This window comes from Pithys albifrons, chromosome 7 (genome assembly GCF_047495875.1).
Source record: "Pithys albifrons albifrons isolate INPA30051 chromosome 7, PitAlb_v1, whole genome shotgun sequence".
NCBI classification, from domain to species: Eukaryota; Metazoa; Chordata; class Aves; order Passeriformes; family Thamnophilidae; genus Pithys; species Pithys albifrons.
Window position 1 is genome coordinate 25390108 of NC_092464.1, and position 20679 is coordinate 25410786.

At 38.2% G+C, this 20679-nt stretch overlaps 1 protein-coding gene across 7 annotated transcripts in view; it reads left to right on the plus strand.

Moving 5' to 3' along the window:
• The window catches only part of PPP1R9A (protein phosphatase 1 regulatory subunit 9A), a 135786-nt gene extending 116220 nt beyond the window's left edge, over positions 1 to 19566 (plus strand). For 4 of the 7 annotated variants that reach the window (XM_071560732.1, XM_071560731.1, XM_071560735.1 and 1 more), the window contains 7 exons: positions 3642 to 3729; positions 3825 to 3902; positions 7013 to 7211; positions 9801 to 9920; positions 11756 to 11779; positions 12957 to 13139; positions 14077 to 19566. In XM_071560732.1, coding sequence (XP_071416833.1) covers positions 3642 to 3729; positions 3825 to 3902; positions 7013 to 7211; positions 9801 to 9920; positions 11756 to 11779; positions 12957 to 13139; positions 14077 to 14289 — 905 coding nt within the window. In that variant the 3' untranslated portion in view covers positions 14290 to 19566. The remainder of the gene's footprint in view (positions 1 to 3641; positions 3730 to 3824; positions 3903 to 7012; positions 7212 to 9800; positions 9921 to 11755; positions 11780 to 12956; positions 13140 to 14076) is intronic. The other 3 variants (XM_071560734.1, XM_071560736.1, XM_071560737.1) reach the window with 3 other exon arrangements.
• The last annotated feature ends 1113 nt before the right edge of the window (positions 19567 to 20679 follow it).

Sequence of the window (20679 nt, forward strand, 5' to 3'; positions counted from 1 at the left end):
AGTGTCTGAAGACTCTTACTGAAAAAAAAAATAAAGTTTCTTGGAGAGATTGGCATCATTGTTTTTAATTTAATTCAGGTTCTTTAAATGCTATCTGGCTAAAATAGCATGCAATCATACATAGCTTAGGTAAAGTGGTACACACCAGTTTATTATATGAATTAACAATATGGTATGTCACAGAATACTGAGCTGTCCTTTTCAGATGCCGTTGGAAGTCAAAATTAGCATTTGACCCAACTTCAGTATTCTTAGCTAAGCACCTTGCATTCTCATAAGCTAAAATACATTATAAAAATTGTTAGTAAGTGAGAGCTTTAGGAATGGGTCGAAATACATTCATTACAGACTTTGGCTTACTTGAATTGACTGAAAAGAACAATTTGTTGAAGATTTGTGTTTTTATGTGTGCCTGAGAGACTTGCCACTGATTTAAAACCTATTTTTTCTTTATACAGGGCTTTCTCACAGATTCATAGAAGATAGAATAATGAAACTTTGCTGAATTAGGATAGGTTAATATATGCTAGCATTTTTACATGGATTCTAAAATCCCTACTTTGTCTGGGTTAAATTGTTAATGATTCCAAGTTAAATCTTATGTGTGAGTTTTGCAAGTAAAATCAAAGAGTTTGAACATAAGAATGTCACTTTCCAAACTCGTACTTCAGTTTGAGTATATGATTGCTTTATCAGGTGAGCTTTAATTCCTGCGTTTCCCAATGATGTATGAAAAGTATCTTGGTAAAAACTAAGTGGAAAGTAATCTTCTGATGTAAGGAACAAGGTATTACATTCCCCCCACTCTTTCACTCTTTCCAATTTAGGTTTCAAAAATAATCTCTGTATAAATACTCATGTCATGCTTTCCCCACTGTGACCATTAAGTAACAACCCATGCTTTTGGGTCTGTCCAGGTCTGGATGAGTAGTACATTAGAATTAACCAGAGCAATTTGTTTTCAAATGGAAAAGTTCCATTTATCAAGTTGTAGAGAAAAAGAAACATAGTAAAGCAGTTGTTTGGCAAGAAGTGTTGCAGCAATACTATTTTAATTGACTATTAATTTGGCTGTTACACTCATACAGCTCAAAAACTAAAAAGTGACATTGTATTTGTGTGTTCACATGAGGTTTTTTTAGAGGTGGAGAGACCACATCTGTGGACGAGTGTATATCCACTGGTTAATCTCTCATTAGCAAAAGTGAGCACTAGTAACCTCACACTTTTGTTCTTTTTCTTATGAGATCCTTCAGTGTGTGGGAGGGGCTGAAGTGGCATGAGATCAGTTTCATTGCAAAATGATGAGAAATTTTGCTTATTTGGCTTTTAATCGTAGCTGCTTTGTGCATATGTGATGAAGTTGTTTTCTTCAGTTCTGCCTGCTTCGTGCAACAGTATCTTTAGATAAGTCTGTGAGGTAACCTCGTGGGCAGCCCTCGCTGATGTGAGGCTGCCTGCAACTGGTTTGTGACCTCTGGGAAGAAGGTTAGCTCTAGCCTCCTTTCACATCCACCAGCCACAGATTACTTACATCAACTTGAGGCTGAAAGTAATGATTAAACAGCTTCTGCATGACTTATTCTGAGGAATCAGCTTTCCCTCACCCTCCGTGAAGAACTACAAGGAATCAGGGAAGATGGACCCATCCAAGGTGGCCAAAGTCCCCTCCTGCCCAGGCAGGGCACCTGCAACTCTGGTTTGTGGTCACTGCTATGTGCCAAGCACTGAGTACTTCTCTGCGTGCAAGATCTACTCTGGCGTGAAGCTGGTTTTGGGACCTAGCCTATCCATTTTGCACTGTATCCCATAGCCAGCACAAATGTTTCCCCAGTAAGTCCTCATTATTGAGAGGGCCCTGGCTGGCCCAAGATGCATGGAAGGGGTAGTACAGTGATACAAGAGCCTGAATAGAAATTTGCCATACCAGGTAGCTGCTACGTGTCACTGCTGAGCTCTCCAGATTATTTTTTTACTACAGAAGCAAACCCTCCATCCACTAAATGCCTTCATTATCTGCCCAGCAACAAGTCAGTGCGTCTTACAGTTTCATTGACTTTTGTTCTCAAAAAAGAAGTTTCTCAAAAGATCCTCACTGCCCCTTGGCCTCCAAGCTCCACTTGCCTGTGAATATAAATAAACTTCGCTACTTTTCTTTTTGGAAGTGGCAGTTTTGACAGTGGTTAAATGTGCATTAAAGTTGAAAGAGGAACCACAAGAGGAAACAGAAAAGGAATGTACACTGTGTAGGGTTGGTGCAGGGTGTGTATTGCATAAAGTTCTCGACCTCTGTGGGGAAGGGATTTTTCTGAGGAGGCTCCACCTTGCTTTTGTCATTCTTCATTACTTTTTTCCTTGTATGTTTTTTGGCATGGGATTACTTGTCAGTTGTTCTTGAATTTTTTATTTCTTTTTAACATCAGGACTTGTGTTGGTAGAAATAGTATGGCTTTTAGAGTGTGGGTATTGCAAGAGGCTTCTTTTCCTGCTTTTCAAAGGATTTATGAGCCAATTGCACATTAAATTTTTTACTGGAATGAGAACTTGAGCAGATACGATCCACAAAGCAATGCACAAAGTTCTGTACATAGAGTGTGCTGTCCTGTAATAGTGCTGTGGTATTTTGGTCTAATTCTGAGGGCTTAATTTATGTCATCCACAGTAGGAAAAATCCACAATCCCAGCAGTGCTCACAGTTAAAAGTTACTCTGTGTCTGAGTCCACATTGCAAAAGCCACCAAAACACAAAGTGATATGAATGACTGACCTTCATTTGCTTCCTGTGGAGCATTTGGGGACACTCCTCATGTTTAAGAGTAACGGTGTCTGAATTTTTAAACTACTGTGTGTTTTCTTTTAGCTTCCATATAGATTTCACAGGATGTTTTCCAGACTCAGATTCATTGTTTTGGCTTTATAGGTACTGCAGACTCTTTCCTCTTTAGGTTTTAACAGTGTTTGTAGAAGAGATCAAAAATTGATAAAATTGATAGACGTCTCAGGGCGGATTTATTAAATAAGTCACTCATAGTTCTTTCTTTTCTGTCCTTTCTTTTCTTTCCTTTCTTTCTTTCTTTTCTTTCTTTTCTTTCCTTTCTTTACTTTTTTATTCAAAGTGGTTAGATTTCAAGTTAAATGTTTAGTTTAACAAAGATGTTTGGGCTAAACAGATGAATTGTTTTGTAGCATGTCCATTATAAAAGGTACCCTTGTCTCCAGATTTAAAGAAAGCATTTCAGGAGTCATTTTGGAAGTGAAGCATACATACAAAATGAATTCTGTAAAAAGAAACATAAGCAGCTACGACTGAGTTTAAAAATGGATTCATTGTAATGTTTACCTGTAAATCTTTTGTGTTGTTTGATTTATTACATACTCATTAAAACTCAATAAAAATTAACTTTCATTTTTTTCAATTAAAAGAAGATTTCTTCATGTGTATTTTCAAATTCTGAAAATATTTGCTTTTATTCCTGCTCATAAAATCTTTCTAAAATAATAATTCCCCTGTTTAAATTGTGTACTCACACACATGTACATTTATGTATATCTGATTATGAAAACATACAGAAAGTGTTCTGGATGAAAAGTAACATTTAAAATTAATAATGTACATTCTTCCCTGTACAAATGTATCCTAGATGGTGCCACATGTGCTCAGACAGCAAGAACAACTAGCCCTACTATAGGGCATACAGAAAGACTAAAGCGAAAACTTGCAGATCTTGGGTAAGCATTTTGTTATTTAAAATACCTTTGTTTTTTCATTAAAAAGGTTGAAATATTACAAAGATATTTCCTGATGTTTTCTAATATTCTTGTAGGGCTCCCTTGAGAAGAAGTTCAAACAAGGGCAAGAAGCGGAAAGAGAAAGAAGCTATGAGGGTGACCTATGGCAGTAGGTACGGGTAAAAGATTGAGGATGCAAAGAATAGTATGCCAGAAACGTTGGAAAAAGCTGATCATCCTAGCAGATGGAACAGTAACAGTCCCACTGAATAAATAAGTGTTAAGCTTTTAGATAACCTTCTGAGCTTACAAACCTAGATTCCATGGTTAGCGAAAGACTAACATACAATCTAAAAATACTTGGATGTTTATAACGCCATAGAATCATAGAATATCTCAAGCTGGAAGTAACTCACAAGGATGTTCAAGTTCACCTTGATCACTATTGCTGTTGCACCCACTTAATGGGTTTTGCAGAAATAGATGTTCAGAGTGGGCTTACAAAGGTGCACACAGTCAGTTGATAAAACCCACGAACCAGAAACCTTGACACAATTCCACATACTGCTTTTCTAAAGCCCCCAGAGCAGGGTTGGCCAGCAGCTGTTCACTGCAGCTTCATGGCACCCACATTAGGAATGGTTTCAGAAGGGTTTTTTTAAATGAAGATGAATATAAGAAGTTGAAAATAGATAGGAAAAATATTGCTTGCATGTCACATCACCAACTTTCAGGCAAGGTATTGTGCATTCCTTGTGAGATCTAATGAGACCACATCACCAGCATCTGGACTCTGAATAAATAAATGAATGTTCAAAATGACAGGAGGCAATCTTCTCTGCAAAAGCTAGTGCAGATTTTTACTGGAGGTCTCTCCTTACATACTGAGGAGTCTGATAAAATCACAGGCATGATACCTGACTTCAGGTATGAAAGACAAATTAATGTCAGGAGGGCTTGGCAAACTTAATATGTTCCAAAAGTCTAGAAAGGACATAGCAACTCAAAAACTGCATGTAAAGCAATGCAAAAGAAAATCTACATGATAAAAGTGCTACTGGGAGAAAGCAAAGCTTGACTGTTACTCAAAAAACATTGTGGTGGAAAACCAGTATGTAGCCATTTGTGAAGTTCTGCTGACAGGCTAATATATGGAGAGCCAGTGACAAGTATATTGTTTAGCTCCATAAAATCAAAAAAGCAAAAGAAACCTTATACAGCTGACTTACTCCTGCAGGCACACTGAACTGAATTGCAGTGTTCTGTCTCAGCATACATATGTACATTTGTATCCTGCAAATATCTGTCAGGATCTCTGGTGATCTTGGGCAGGAATTGTTGCCTCTGTGCTGTGTTCCATTGTGTCTCCTTGCAGCATAAATGACCTGGAGTTAGTGATACTTGCTGCTGGGTTTCCCTGGTGACAGAGAAAGATTTGTTAAAGCCAAAGTAGATGTGAGGCAGCTAGTGCCCTTAGCAGGGTCTTAGACATTATGTAGCATTTCTGCACCAAGCCGCAGGGCAAGCGAAATGAACGTCTGCTTGTTTGTAAGAGCTTGATATGTCACTTATATCAACACAGTATCTTATATATGTTTGTGAGATTCCATACATATCTTCCTTAGAGAGAGCAAATCTCAGCATGGATCAGTTATTTATCATTTGATAAACGAGTTATCTGTTTTGATGGTTAATAGTTCTTTATTACAGTTCAATATTCCAATATTACAGTTGCTAAAAGTAAAGTTTAATACTGCTTTCAAAGTCAAAATTCATGAGTATTTGTAATTCTCACTGTGTTTCTGTAAACTGGAATGTTATTATTTCAGTGTAACTTTTTAAACAGCCATTGTCACTTCTTTTGTTACCAACACCAAACAGTTTGCCTCAGAATAAATATGAGGATGTTTTCTCTACAAGTCCAAAGCTGTATAAGCTCTCTGAAAGAAGGAACATGATGAAAAGACAGCATCGTGTTAGAATTATGTCCATTACAGCAACTGATTGATGTAGAATTAATCATGCTGTCAGATGAATGTTGCATGCATTATTTTGCCGTTGCCAGAGAGTAGCACTCAGGATGTGTAAATAAAATCCAAAATTTTCTAAAACTACCACTAATGCTACAGATACAAAAAATTCCCCTTTTAAATAAGAAGCATATGGTATCCTGCCTGAAGCTAGGTGATTTGGGGAACATAATTTTTTTCCTTTCTACTCTCAAGTGAGATTAGAGAATGAGGGACAAGTATAGGAGACTAAGATCTATTTGCCTTTCTTTATGTAGCTAAATGGAGGTAGGATTCTCTTTCTACTTTGATACGTGAGCATCCTTTGACAACGTCTCTTCCGTCCATATAGAAAAGAGGCTTCACAATATACAAAGGTCTAGTGATAGTTATGATTTAGAAGCTGTCCAGAATGTTGAAGTTGAGGAAGATTTAAATACATGCCATTTGCACATGGGTGCTAAGAGCAGTGGGATTTTAATCCTCCAAAACAGTAATATATATATATATGGATGTAATTAATATGATTCTATGACATATGCATAAATTTTTTAAGGCAGACACTTTGCATACTTATTCTTAATTTACATACTATAATATTGACATGAAATATTTAGTGAATAATTTAGACATTTTAGTTTATAACTGTTACCTTTGCCTTGATCACTGCAATCTTTGTTACTACAGAGAGAGAAGCTGATAAAGTTCCATAAGTGTTTCTTTCATTTTCCTGTAGTAATATTTTAATATTTAACAAATTTCAAAGCAAGATAATAATACTTAATCAGAATTTAGCTGTTTTAACAAAGACACGTCTCCATAGATGGATACAGATGCATCTGATTAATTCTGCCTGTGCTTGAAATCCAAACCAAATCTTCTCTGGGAACCAGGGCTTGCTTGGGTCAGTGCTGAGTCTAATAATTTAATCATGCTGAGATACAATTTCATCTCAGAAATGCACAAACACGTGACTTCTTGGCAGGAGCCAGTTCTCATCTGAATGGTGGGAGTATACGCATTTTCAGCTGGCACCTCTCTCCATTTTCTGGATGTGCATTGTCTAAGAGAGCTTGAGTTAGAAAAAGAACCAAAAGAACACACTTTTTTCTTCCGCTGAGAGAGACATTTCAGGCATACCCCTGCCAGCTGCATGCCACTCAGTTCTTTAGTCAGTTACAGGGAATGTCACTCTTTTTACAATTAACTGCCTTGGTAGCATTTTATTTTCTTTTATAATCTAACACATCTTCCTGATCCTTTCTCTTAAACAGGACTGTCAGAGAGATGCTGCAGAAATCAACAAACACAAAATCCTTAGCAGACCGATCCTCCTCTCTCCCACACTGTGTACCATTCACATGGTATGGAGAGAGTGGCAAGGGATCCAATTCTTCCAGCAACCTGCCATCGCCTACCAGCTCAACTGAACCTTCCTCTGAAAATTTAAGTCCAGCTAAAAAAGGGTCAAAGGTAGAAAACAAAAACTACCTTATTCCCACTGTGTTGAGTAGCATAATTGGCTATGTGTTTCTGGAAAAAAGAACAGGCCAATATGTGACTACTACAATAAACAGTGCATGGTGTTCATTGTACAGTAACAGCTCATCCAAACAGAACTTTTCTGTCATTGTACCATTCCACATTCTACCTTTTTACTCTGTCTTAATGTACATTATTTCAGTAAACTAACTGTGGTGTGCCGTACCATAACAAAAGCAAGTGATGACAGTGGAAATTAGCATTTGGATCCACTGAACAAATGCTAGATTTGTGTGTTTAATAGATATTTTCCTCATTCTTCAGGACTGATAGTGGGAATACATACCTGTGTTCAATTGAGGTGTTTCCAAGGGAAGAAATGCTGTATGCCATTAGTCATCTGCCTTTTTTCCCCCAGTAATGGAATCTGTTTGTCATGCATGCTGGATGTTCGACTTAATTCTCTGTATGAAGATGCTTGAACTGTAAATATGAACTATTGCAATTTAATACAGTTGTGCAATTCCTTTCTATGTGCATGAATGTTTCAGCATGATAACTCCTTAAATAACCCTTGGTTATAGTAATATATTTAGCTTTTTCATGTTTATTTTCACTTCTGGAAATTATTTCTCTGCCTGTATATTCTTGTGACTTAAACCAGTTGATTTTTACTATTGGTCTGGTAAGAAGAAACAGATAACGGTTCTCAACTTTATGTACAGGAATATGAATCAAAATCTGATTTCTCTGTCTTCTACCACCAATGCATGTTCATAACAGCAGTTCCTGCAGGCATTTCTTGCACTTTTGATGCCAAAAGCTGGTAATAATTTTCTTCTGCTGTGCACTAAGCTATGCAAGGTCCTAGCTCTTCTTGTGTTACCTGGCAGGGAGAGCAACACAAAGCTTACACTGATCCAAATAAGATTAACAGAGAAGACCACCAAATGAAATCTCTGAAGATTAAAGAGAAAAGAATCAGTTAGCTCTTTTCTTCTGAAAAACTAATAAATTATTAGATCTGTAAATCCTATTTGTGTCTTTAAACAAACATTGTATAAAAATATTTTTCAAATGGGAACAAAAGCACACCCTTTCAGATAGTATTAGGTTAAGGTTGTGGGGGTGTCGTCCTGCTGTCATAATTATTAGCAGGCCTTGGCTATCTTGTGGTTTTCCTATAGGAAATGGAATTTTAAAGGCTTAAATTCATTGTAAAGCTGCAGCTTGTGCAAAATAGAGGTGCAGGCAAGAAAAGAAAAACCAGAGTACTTAAAAAAGAAAAATACGTTCTTCACACAACAGGTGGTAGAGCTGTTGAACTCCTGGCCTAAGAACACTGTGTGGGCTAAGGAAGCAGCTAAGGAAGCTGCTCAAATTTGCTTCTCCTCTATAAAGAGCTGGAAAAAACATAACAGGAATTCTAAACATAGGTGAGAGAAGACTGATCACAAAAATATTCTTATGTTCTCTGTAAAGTTTGTAAGGATCTAAATTGAGAGTTCCTGTACTGCTATTCAGGCTTTCAAAGCACAGCATACCAATATTTAGTTGGATTTCCAGCAAAACTTTAGAGCACCAACACTTGATAGTTCTTGGAAGACTTTGTGTTTTCAGGAAAGATAGGTCAAATACCTTCGAGGGGGGTGGATGAAAGGATAACATTTTCAGTGTTGTTTTCATTGTTTCACTTCTTAAAGTGAACATCAATGTTGAAGTGAATTTAATACTCATATAGACGTTAGAGTAGAAATTACAGCTCTATGTATTGTCAAGTGTATGTTCAAGTTAAACGGAATATCATAGTGTCCTTAATTTTTTATATCTTTTGAGTTTTTTATTTTTCTCCCTCTAATGTGAAATACTTGTTAATTTTTGTCTTATTCTACTGGTAATTTTGTTGTATTCTTGAAAAATATGTGCCTGCTTTTGCTATCATTTGCTGTAAGGTGTGATGTCTCATTGCATTGTTAAGAAAAACAGAATTTGTTTTATGGTTATTAGTTTAGAAAATAACATTCAATATCCAAAGATCTCTTTTAATTTCGGTGTCAGTTTATTTTCTAACACCATAGGCAGAGACAGAGGATCATTTCTCTTTTCTAGGAGATTATTTGTGACTCAGAAATGGATTCACAGGATATTCTCCTGCTCTTTCAATGGGAGTTTTCACTTCTCTCTGTTTATTAATCCTCTGGCCTATTCTTTGTGCTACTGCCTGTGCCACTCCTCTCCTAAACATTTGGAGGACTGTAAATGCTAGTGGTTAACCTGCAGAAGCAGCAATTTAGCTCCAGGATGAGAGCCAGCATCTTAAGAGTCTGGAAATCATTTTAAGACACCTTTTTTAGTCATTGAGGCATTAAGCTGGTAAAGGTGTCTCTTGAAGTACACAGTAGTAAAAATACTGTGTGTTTTATAAATAGTACAAAAAATTAGGCTTTCTCGTGTAATTGGTTTGGTAAAGGATTGAAATCACTCCTGAGCTATGTCAGCCTGGAAGACAAAAAGCAAATTTCCCTTTTAGATGCACATAGGCATTCATTTGTTCATTCTCGCTCCTCTTTTTCTCCACAGAATTTTACATTCAATGATGATTTCAGTCCAAGCAGCACAAGTTCAGCTGATTTGAGTGGTTTAGGAGCAGAACCTAAAACCCCAGGCTTCTCACACTCCTTAGCGCTATCGTCAGATGAGGTATGCTGATGCAATTGTTTAATATGGGAAATAGTTATTTTCTATCTCATATGGCACCTTGCTTGATTGATCAGATAATAAAGGGAATGTTTTAGGCAATAGAACTGGAGAAGAAAATTATTCTTGGTTTCTAGGTTAAGATTTTTCTTGTTCATATAATAATGACTTTAAATAAATGCCCAGTGTTATTATTGTAGAGAAGTGAAATGCAGTTGGTTTCCTAAGAGACACTATATCCTCACACATTTCAATAAATTTTTCCTACAGTCTAAATATATACATGTGAATATATATATATGTATAACAGACAATTTTGATACACCAAACCTACAGTATAGTTTGGTAAACAGAGTTGAGACGTAAGGCGCCTTCACCCACACTAATTTTTACACCAATAAAAGGACCTGTACATGCAATAATTGTGTGTTATTGTACCTCAGTGTACATGTATTGGTTATAGCATGTGTGTGTGTTAATCCACTTGGCATTCTTTGTGGTTGCTTTGCACAGTGGATTTTAATTCAGATACTTCAAAACAGAGTTTTTTCAAACAATGATAAAATAAAAAGATATTCCTAGCCCTGTACACTAGTGACATAATTGAGCTGAATATAATGTATTGAAAATACTCTTTTTAAAATTCTAGTTTTGTAACTCAATTGCCAATGAGGTTGCACAGTTTGACAGTAGATAACAGCAAATCCTGTGGACTCAGGAAACCTGTCCATTTGTTCTTTTACAAACAGTCCATATGAACTTCACATTTTTCATGTGAGATTTGAGCCAGATTTTTTTCTCAGACATGAGGAACTCTTTTTTTTCTTTTTTTTTCTTTTTTTTTTTTAATGATAGTTTTATATTACTGCTTGTATGGTTTACTTGGTTTTAAAGAATGAGGGCTGTTCTGCACAATCTCATTTGCCAAACTACAGATCTACAAACCCAACCATTCTTTGGAGTTTACTTACTGCAGGTAATTAAGGGTAATAATTTATAACAAAAGGTGACTGCAGACAAGCCTGTATATTCTGTGAATTACTGTAAACAACAAAGTCATCATTTGCACTTTATTTAGTGCTACTACTATCGTGATAATAGATGTCATTTTCTTAGCATGTTTAATTCCCCCTGTATTATGTATTTGATTGTGACAATGCCCTCTTCCAACTGGTATTGAATTAAAAGCTTGAAAATGTTTTCATTTTGCACATTCAACTCTCTACTTTATCACATCTAAGAAAGCAAGCTGGAGCAGGTCTATAAAAATGAATGTGTTTTCTCCATCCTCTGCTGTGTCAAACTGCTGCCTGCAAATCAGGCAGGATGTTCTGCGAGAGCTGCAGCGGGAACCTCCCCAGCCACCCTGGCAGGGCTGAGGCCTGCACTGCTCCTCTGCCCCTCACAGTGCATTGCTGCGAGCATTCCTTTGCTGTGGCTGCTCCAGCAGCTCAGACGTGACTATTGAAGAAAATGAAAGGTTGGGGAGGGAACCCAGTTGTTGCAGGTAGTTCTCCTCTAGTAAGGAGTTTTTGCTCTTGGAAATGGAGCCATCAAGAAGGTTCCCACCAGTTTAAGGGTGACAAGATCAAGAACTCCAGAGGGGTTTCATTGACAAAGTGTCAGGTTTAGCTGCCAAACCATGTGTGTGCTGAGCTTTCAACACAACCTCTTTGCTTCTGGAAAAAATTCTTTTAAATCTTTCCGATTTTGAGTAGCCATATCTGTTTGCAAATCTTGGTGCTGCCCTTGCCTGAACTTGTATACATTGTTACATGTTTGGTATTTTGTTTCTATAATGTTCTTCTTTCCCATTTCTTTGTTGCTACCTCACTCAGAGCCTGGATATGATTGATGATGAGGTGAGATACTAGTGTGCTGTTGTGGTGAATCCTGTGACCATCGAGTGGCAATGTGTTGTCTCCTTTGCAGTCACATTTATTTTTTTATGGTGTTGTGTGGTGAACCCCCTTGTTGGAAAAGAACATGCAAACATCACTGGCTCCTCTTTCCTTGTCTTGAGTTCTGCTCTACTTTTTACTAAGAGTTTTCAAAGCCACAGCAAACTGCAGTTTTTGCAGTATGCTGGGAGGGAGAGGAGGGTCAGTGTCAAAGTGAATCTACTAGACCAAGCATCAGCTGCACTGAGCTCCTGCTGGCAACAGGAAAAGGAAAAGATAGTGCTGAAACTGTCTTTTCGCCAGCCCTGAGAACTGGACAGCCAGAAAGTGAGAGCACTCCTAGCATCATCTGACCAGTGTAAAAGCTGCTCTAACAGCAGACAGCTGCTGCAGCCTGTAGCAGCTGCTTTGCTGACCATAGACAGAGCAGAGTAGCTTTTGTTTCAGGCCCCACTGGCATACCCCTGGATGGAATAAAGTGGCAGAGCAGGGACACAGGACTACTGCAGTAGCTGATGTCTCACCTGCCCTTTGTGGTGCAGTTTGTGCTGTCACCTGCAGCAGTGCAAGATAATGAGGGAGGGCCAGGGCTGTGGGATCGCTGTGTGTTCCGTACAGCTCCTCTGTGTCATCTCATTAGTCTTCCATGTATAGTATCAGTCTCATTGACTGTTTGAAGTCATCCCTTTGAACTTTAGAATAGTTTTCTGAGGGTTTCTTTCCCCCCCTTAAATTTCTTGTTTTATAGCTTAAACAAATCATAAAGATCTGTGAATGAGCCAGGAAGTGGAATGCACAATTCATTGCATTCTTTAGAAACCATCCAGTTTGAAGGACAGAAATCTAGAGGAGGACTCAAGCATACCTGTTTTGAATTGTGGTACATGGCTCTTTCAGTTCCTGTTTGGGTTAATAGAAATGCCAGTTCCTTTGTAGATGAAAGATTTTTTGGGTACCTTGTACTCCTTCTTGGGTATCTGGTTAGATAGAGATTTAATATAGCAGTGTGAAATTGTTGTTATTGTAGGGTAAAGATAATACAGATACCTCTGCTCTGATGCCGGAGGTTTGTGCATGAAAATGTTGTTACTCATCTGTGTTACCCTTCCAATAATAACGTAGCATGTTTTTGTCACAGATCCTCGATGATGGACAATCTCCTAAGCACAGTCACTGTCAGAGTCGCGCTGTTCACGAGTGGAGTGTGCAGCAGGTTTCCCACTGGTTAATGAGCCTGAACCTTGAACAGTACATTTCTGAATTCAGTGCCCAAAACATTAACGGGGAGCGTCTCCTTCAGCTGGATGGGAGTAAGCTCAAGGTATTTAACTGACTGGGCTTCAAGAATAACTAAAGTAATTTTTGTCACTTTACATAATCTTAAAGGCAGTAAGAATTCGTCCAGTGAATCCCTACGTGTGGGGTGGTAATAGACTAGAATAATAAACACAGAGTATAAAGCCACAGCCACAATTTCAGAAATTCCCACATGCACTTGGATTCAGAAGCTTCAGAAATAGAGGGCATTTGCTTTGTGAAAATTCTTGGTGTATATAATGTACCCATATTTTCATGCATAAATCATACAGCAGCCTGTGTAAGTGGTATTTTCATGCACATATTTCTTATCCAGCTCTGTTCTGTGAAAGGGTGATTCAGAGAAGATAGTAGACAGATACATATCAGAAGTAGCAACATAATACTAGATTAGTGGGATACTGGAGGCATAAGCTGATACCAGTTGTACCATGTTAGAATTAAATATAGTTTTGATGTGTAAAGTATGCATTGTTTCTTGTAGTGCAAATACGAGCCTGCTTCAGTCAAAAATAATTACAGGAAGAAGTTGTGGGAAGCTCAGCAGATCTGAAAATCCAAGTCTGATGTTTCCCTTCTGAATTTTTTTATGGCAATTCACTGACTCCTAGGGTTTTAGAAGAGTGCAAGTGAACTTTTGATTAAGGCATGGCAGTGAGAATTGGGAAGTCTTGTTCTAGGGAGACTTAGGACTTCAAGCAAATAATTTGCCTTATTTGATCAATGAAATCAATATTGGTGGTGTCAGTGAGGTTCTCCTTGTTTAATATTCTAGAAGTGGAAGTCATGGAAAGTAGTACTTCCACATCAGTAATGTGTCCGAGCCTCTCTTGGATTTACTTAGTTGTTACAGTCTTCTGCCTAAGAGTTCTTACTAGCACATTAAAAAAATTCGGATAGATAAAACCATATGAAAATGCTTTTTGTTTTCCCCTCCTCAGGCTCTTGGTATGACATCTTCCCAGGACAGAGCAATCATTAAAAAAAAGCTAAAGGAAACGAAAGCATCCTTGGAGAAGGCTCGCAAAGCTCAAGAGAAAATGGAAAAGCAAAGGGAAAAGCTTCGGAAGAAGGAACAAGAGCAACTGCAGAGGAGATCAAAGAAAACAGACAAGTGTTCCTCAGATGCAACAGAGGGCACTAATGAGCAGTGATAGGCAGAAGTGCTGCTGTGTTCGGAAAGTGAAGGCACATCAAAGGAAGAGAAACTCGTATCCACTCTGGCGCCCCTTCAGCTCTGTTGTATTCATCACACAAGATTGTGTACTGGGAAACGGGGCTATACATGGAATGACTAAGGAAATTTATATTTCTTTTCCGACATACCGAGTGCACGCTTGTTGCTGTTGCCATGTGAAACAACCCCAGCCCCTCAGTTTGTTTTGTTCTTGTTGACAGCTAACAGATTTCATATTTGTGTGATGGTGTTTCTTTCCAAACTACTCTTCTCTATTGAGCTGTGTGTTTGGTCACTTCAGTAACCAGCATGATGCTGAGGAGCATGGTCCACTGCTTCACCTCTTTTGAATAGAATGGCCAGTCAGTACAATTGGTGAACATTTCTTCAGCTGGATAAAAGGAGTTGTGCTCTGTCTCATAAGACCTGACTTCACTTTCTAACTGGAAGTTCACCTTCTGTACTGTGTTTGGATACTCAGTTCCATCTGCTGGAGTTTGTTTCATCTTGAGTCAGTACCTTTAAGTGACACCACTCTGGAAACAGCTGCTCAGTGATTTCTTCTTATACACTGGAGATAAAGACAGGAGAGTTGATACTCCTCCTGAGTAAAAGACAGGAGGTGAAACTCTTTCCGTTAACTGTACAATAATTAATCCAGGAAGGAGGCAAAGCCTTGAATGGTTATGTGGGCTTACACGGAAATCTGAGGATAACATTTATCCTTTAGATATCTGAGCAAGGATAAATTTCTAACTAGAGCATAGCGTATATATCTGTATAAATTTCATTGTGCTCCCAGTTTGCAGGCAACTTTCTTACAGCACATTCTGCTTTTTTTTCATGTGTTTTGAACAGGAAACTGGGCTTATTTTGTTTCAAGGTGGTTTTTTTTTTTTCCAGGAGAAACATCGCAGCTTCAGATTTATTCTCCAGTAAGCTCTGGGAGAATAAGGTTTGTGGTGTCCTATTACGAAGCTTGTGTTGGAAACAATTGTCAAACTTGAATCTGCTAAAGTTTTTCATTTTTTACAGAACTGCACTTTTAAAAGTGGAAGACGAGTGATTCTGGTTAAAATTAAATTCAGTATGTTGCTGTTAAGGTCAATGCTGCCATGGAGGTGATGGTTCCTAAATCCAAAGCTTCCACATTTTAACTGTTTTGATTGATGTGTTTAAAGAATATCCCCACTGAAACCTGAATTTTTGGGCATTTGCTGTAGAAGGTTTAGATGGCTTAGCAGTGGTCGTAATACATCATTCAGAGACTCCTGTGATGTGTGAGGCCGTTGGTAAAGCCTGCTGTTTAGTTTTGCCAATGACTGGCAGAAGCAGTGTATGCTAGAGAGTATTAACTTACTGCTTTACAGTCAAGGCAAACGATGCAGCAGTTGAGACGCACCACTTCCCATTCATTCATGCTGGAAGTGACAGTCTTTATCCAGTCATGCCAACCCATATATTTTTTAAGATGGTGATGCAAAGTTAGAATCTGGAACTTAAAAATGTGCCAGCCTGAAACTGCAAGTACTCAATTCTTTTGAAGAAAATGTCTGGTTGGGCTTCTCTTCTGCTCTGTACTTCATGACATTCAGATTTGTTTCTGCAAAGTTCTGTGAAGCTCAGATTTGAAACAATTAGGGTGTACTGCTTAGAGTTACATTTCTTTTGATGGTAATAATTTCTTTGACATGTAAAATGGTCTGTAAACTGAGAGAGCATAGTTCATTCAAAATTAATACACAGCAGATCTGCTTAGCATTAGCTTTATTTTTCCTTCCAAATCCAATTTCTACAGGTTTTTGATGTATATTTTATTCATTTCTAAAACTGAAATTGACATAAAAGATAATTTGCAATACTTCTAAAGCCTTGTAATATTTTTCTTGAGATAGACCACCAGCAGAAAAATACCGGCTAACAAAAATTACACATTGCAGTAAATCTTTCTGTGCTCTTTATAGGAGAAAAAAATTATACAAATGTTTAGCAGTCTCATGAAACTAACATTCTTTGAGTAAAAGAAGTTATCTGGAAGAAACTGAAAATTTAATATTTTAAATACAATGTTGATAAATGCATTTGAAGATTATTTTCTTTTTAAATTATGTTTACAATGTAGTAATATTTAAGTGGTTGTATATAGTAATCTAAGGTGGTGTCCCTGTTTTATGTTTTTTTTTGTCTTAGAAACCTGAGCAGACTGCTTGGCATTATACACCGAGTTTTCATTCTTGCTGCTTAGAACAGTGCCTAGTTAATATCTTTGTAAATTGTGTTCTTATTTTGCAGCATAACTAATTCAACTGAAGTCCTTTAAGTATTCAGGGGATTTTTACGGCTTTGTGAGAGCATTATTTTGTTACTCTCAGACTAAAAACATGAACAAAAACCCAACTAAAAAAATAGTCGCTTAAATTTGAAATAAAACCTATTGAAATGCATTTTGATCAACATGTGAAAATTAAGCAAACGGAATAATGTTAAGAGTTTTGCTCTTCTTTGTGTGATAAAAGAGATTTATATGGTTCCTTTTATTAAATATGGCAACTCAGTCTTTGGATGTGCAGAAGTGTCACTGGATAACAGACATAAAGCACAGTTTGAAACTATTTTTGCTGTTCTGTAGGACCTTTAAAATTGTGTTGCATTTTTTCCCCTTGTATTATGTAATGACGTATGAAACAAAAGATGGATGTCTCATCATTCTTAAACTTCCTGTAAGCCAGTGCTAAGTCAGACTAATGTGGGGTTTGATACAATAAGAAGAAACAAATATTCTGTGCTAAATGACTGGGCAGACTTTGTCATTTGGCTGACCCGCAGGTATACCTGTCGCCTACTTTGTGTATTTGTGAAGCTAAAGCTATTTTGATTAGTCTGACGTGTCTGGCCACCGTTAAACTGCTGTGCAGGCAGTGTGATGTTTCTACACCTCAAGCTGTGTCTTGTGTCGTCATTACAACGCAGGTGACCACAGTAGGCTGGGGAAGTTACTTTCTTCTGGTTTGGGTGGTAGGGCTGTTCTGTAAACTCTATTTTCTACTCATTGCTGCAGTATTGACAGGTTGTGAATATACTGAGTCTTTAAAAAGGTGAAGAAAGGAGAGTTAGCAAAAAATGGAACTCTCTAAAACAGAAAATAAAAGATACAACACTGCAAGTTACTTTAGTCCTGAAAAACCTGTTATACTGACATCATGAAAGGAGTTGTGCCTCCTTGCTCTCTTCGAACCAGCCAAACATACTGATATTAATTGCTTCCAGCTTGTATTTTCCCATATGGTGGGTTGCTGCACCCATGCAACTTCCATGTTAAAATTCCTGACTTGTTTTCAATCTGCCCAGGGATATCAGGAGCAGGGCATGAGGAAGGAGCCCAGCCCGTTCATTGCAGTGCACAGAGCATCACCCACTGCACTTGGTGTTTCACCCATCGCTCTGAGCAAGTCTGGGGGCGTAGCTCTAAGTGGAGCCTGTTGTAGATCATGGGTTAGAATTGCACAGTGGAACAGAAGCCAGTAATCTGAAACAGAGTTACGTGATGTTTGTATTTCAGTGTATACAGATACTTTGGGGTTGTTTTTAACTTCTTAATTTTTCTTTTTGCAATGGCATCTGTTGTGCTGTGACTGTAGTTGCTGCAGGGATACCACAATCGAGCTTTACTAGAATTTCTGAGAAGCTTTCCTCAAACTTGGCAGCCTTCAACTCTGATTAACATTCAGAGGTGCTTAACACTGAGCATCAGGGTTCCTCATACTTTGTTCCTTCCATCAAGGCCTCCTCTCCTCCTGATCTGTTCCACCGTCACCTCCTGGCAAATAACAGGTGGGGAGTGTTGTATCATTTTTGAGAATTGTGTTTCACTTCTAAGAGAAAGAAATACCACTCTTTCTAATAGTGCAGAATCCACTTCTACAGTAATAAGGAAGAGGATCATCATTTACTTCAGTGCCAGTATTCTAGGAAGAAAGCCCTTTTTTTCCATTTTTAACCCCAACTTTGATTTCTATTGTAACACTTTCAGCAGCTAATTTTTGAGCAGGATGCCAGGTGTCATCTGAGGCAACTTGCCCACTCATCACAGTGGAGTGTGGGTCATCTGCAGTTACCACAGGCTCTTTTGTTAACCTCTTCTATGGCTTTCATTGTACTTTTTCCACTTGTAAAACTGATTTTTCAAAGCTATGACACTTTAATCATGACATTGAGCCCTCCAATTCCTCAGTGTAAAATGAGCTTTCTGTTACTAACTGGCTGTACTAATTGGTACTTTTGCTGTCAGCATTAAGTAATGATTTAAAAAATGCACATCTTATGGGTAGGTTTGTCTATAGTGCCTTGGGCTGCCTGTTCCTTTGGGAAGTGTGGACTGTGTTATGAATAAGCTGTAGGGTTTGTGGAACCTGTGGTGTTAGGCAGGTCTCTTCTTCCAAAGAGGTGAGGAGGGCTCACAGTTCATGAGATTGGATCCAACCCACATAAACCAGGAGCCTGGGCCTCGTGCTGGGTTTCCAGTGGGAGTTTTGCCACGGTGGCAGTGGTTCATGCCCCAGTGCAGAAGTGATTGAAGGAAAGGGGGATCACAGGGCACCAGATGTAATGAGTAACCAGCCCACTTGGAAGTGGAGAATGCACAGTGAACCTCTTTTGAACTGTACTTTCCCATACACATTTGCTGTCTGAACAACTGCTTTCATATTTCCCAGTCATGTGGTGATGGTATCTCACTGGTCACTGACAAGTGTTACACATATTGCTAGAAGACCAGGCAGCTAAAAGACTAAAATGCACTGTGCTCACTGTAAAAATTGGCTTCTTACATTGTTTCCTTTTATATGGTTAAAGAGATGGTTGTGCTTCAGATTTTTTCATTTTTCTTGTCTTTTTTTAAAGAAGTCAAATGTATATGAAGTGCATGTTATCCTAAACTTTTTGTTTGTACATCTTGGTGTCTGATCACCTGCATGAAGGACACAGTAGTGCCATGTCTGAGCTTGTCCTCTTGTGCTTGGTTGATATGAACTTCTCTAGATTGTTGAGTTTTCCCCAAGATAACTTTGGTTAATATTTAGTTATTGGGAGACGTCAAAACAAAACATCATGGTGGCCCTTTGTTTTCTTAGAGTTTAAATATGAACAACAAAGCCTTGTGGTTTAGTTAATTTGTTAGTGTAAATACATTTCTTGCCAATGAGTATTATTGTTGTTAGACAACGAATGCAATAAAATGAGAAATCCTGAATCTTTATTAGAATTTGTATCGAGTCCTCACTTTCCTGCCTGTTGGTCACTCCAGAGGAAATAACTGGTAAGCATGACTGGACAGCTGCATGGCTCAGGCTGGGGGGTGAGAGGGGATATGGACATTGCCCTGCTTGCTCTTTCCTTCCTTCTGCCCAGCCAAAGATTATTTTAATCCTAGCTCTTGGCCAAATTGGCATGAGTCACAGGCCTCCAAGTGGGTCTCTTTTACAGTCTATAATTACATAAAGTAAAAAAAAAAGAGGAAGGAAAGAGAATGACCTTTTTTCTTCATATGCAGATGAAATACAGCGTGCAATCTTTTGCTGCAGGTTGATGTAAAAATAGGCTGGTTTCACACTGATACTGTTCAGTGTTTGTTTAAAAGTCCTGGCTTAGTTTTGGTATGTAACAAATTTTACCGTTTTACACTCAAGTGTAGGTTAGCTACAACAGGCATTTTATACATTCCAAGTACAGCAGTTCTTCTACTGAACATGTTTAATATGACTTTATTTGATTTTAGTAAAGCATTAAGGGAAAAGTGGAGGGTGCAGACTGTCCGATTTGTGTAGTCATTTCAGTGGATTTGCATCTGGAAGAATCTAGGCCAAATACTCTGCACTTAATCTGTCTAACCCAGTTTGTGTTTCCCAACAACTGAATCATAAATCTTACTTTCCGCTAATATAGCCACCACCTGCAAGAAGATAAAAAGAATCCTCAATAGAATTATTATTTTAATTAAATATACTCTGAGGCTTCAAGTCCACAATGGACATGTATAATGTGTCTGTTCAACAGCTTCCTAAGCTTGAAGCCATCTATACACACATTTTTCTTGTTTGCACGTTGTCTCAGATAGCTGCAGTTTGGTTTCTGAAATGCCCAGAACTGCTCCAGTCTCTACATCTTGTTAGAAATGATGGATTATGCCCTCCTCCAGGTTGCAAGCATGGATTTTCCCTGTGCAGGTTCCCATGTAATTAGGCCAGGTTTGAGCTGCATCTTCCACCACTGCTGTTTCTGCACTGAGGCTTCCAGTGAATCTTATGAAGTGGTGATTTCATGCCAAGAGGTAGAAGCTGTACCCCAGCATGGCTCTTGCTGTATGTTCTGC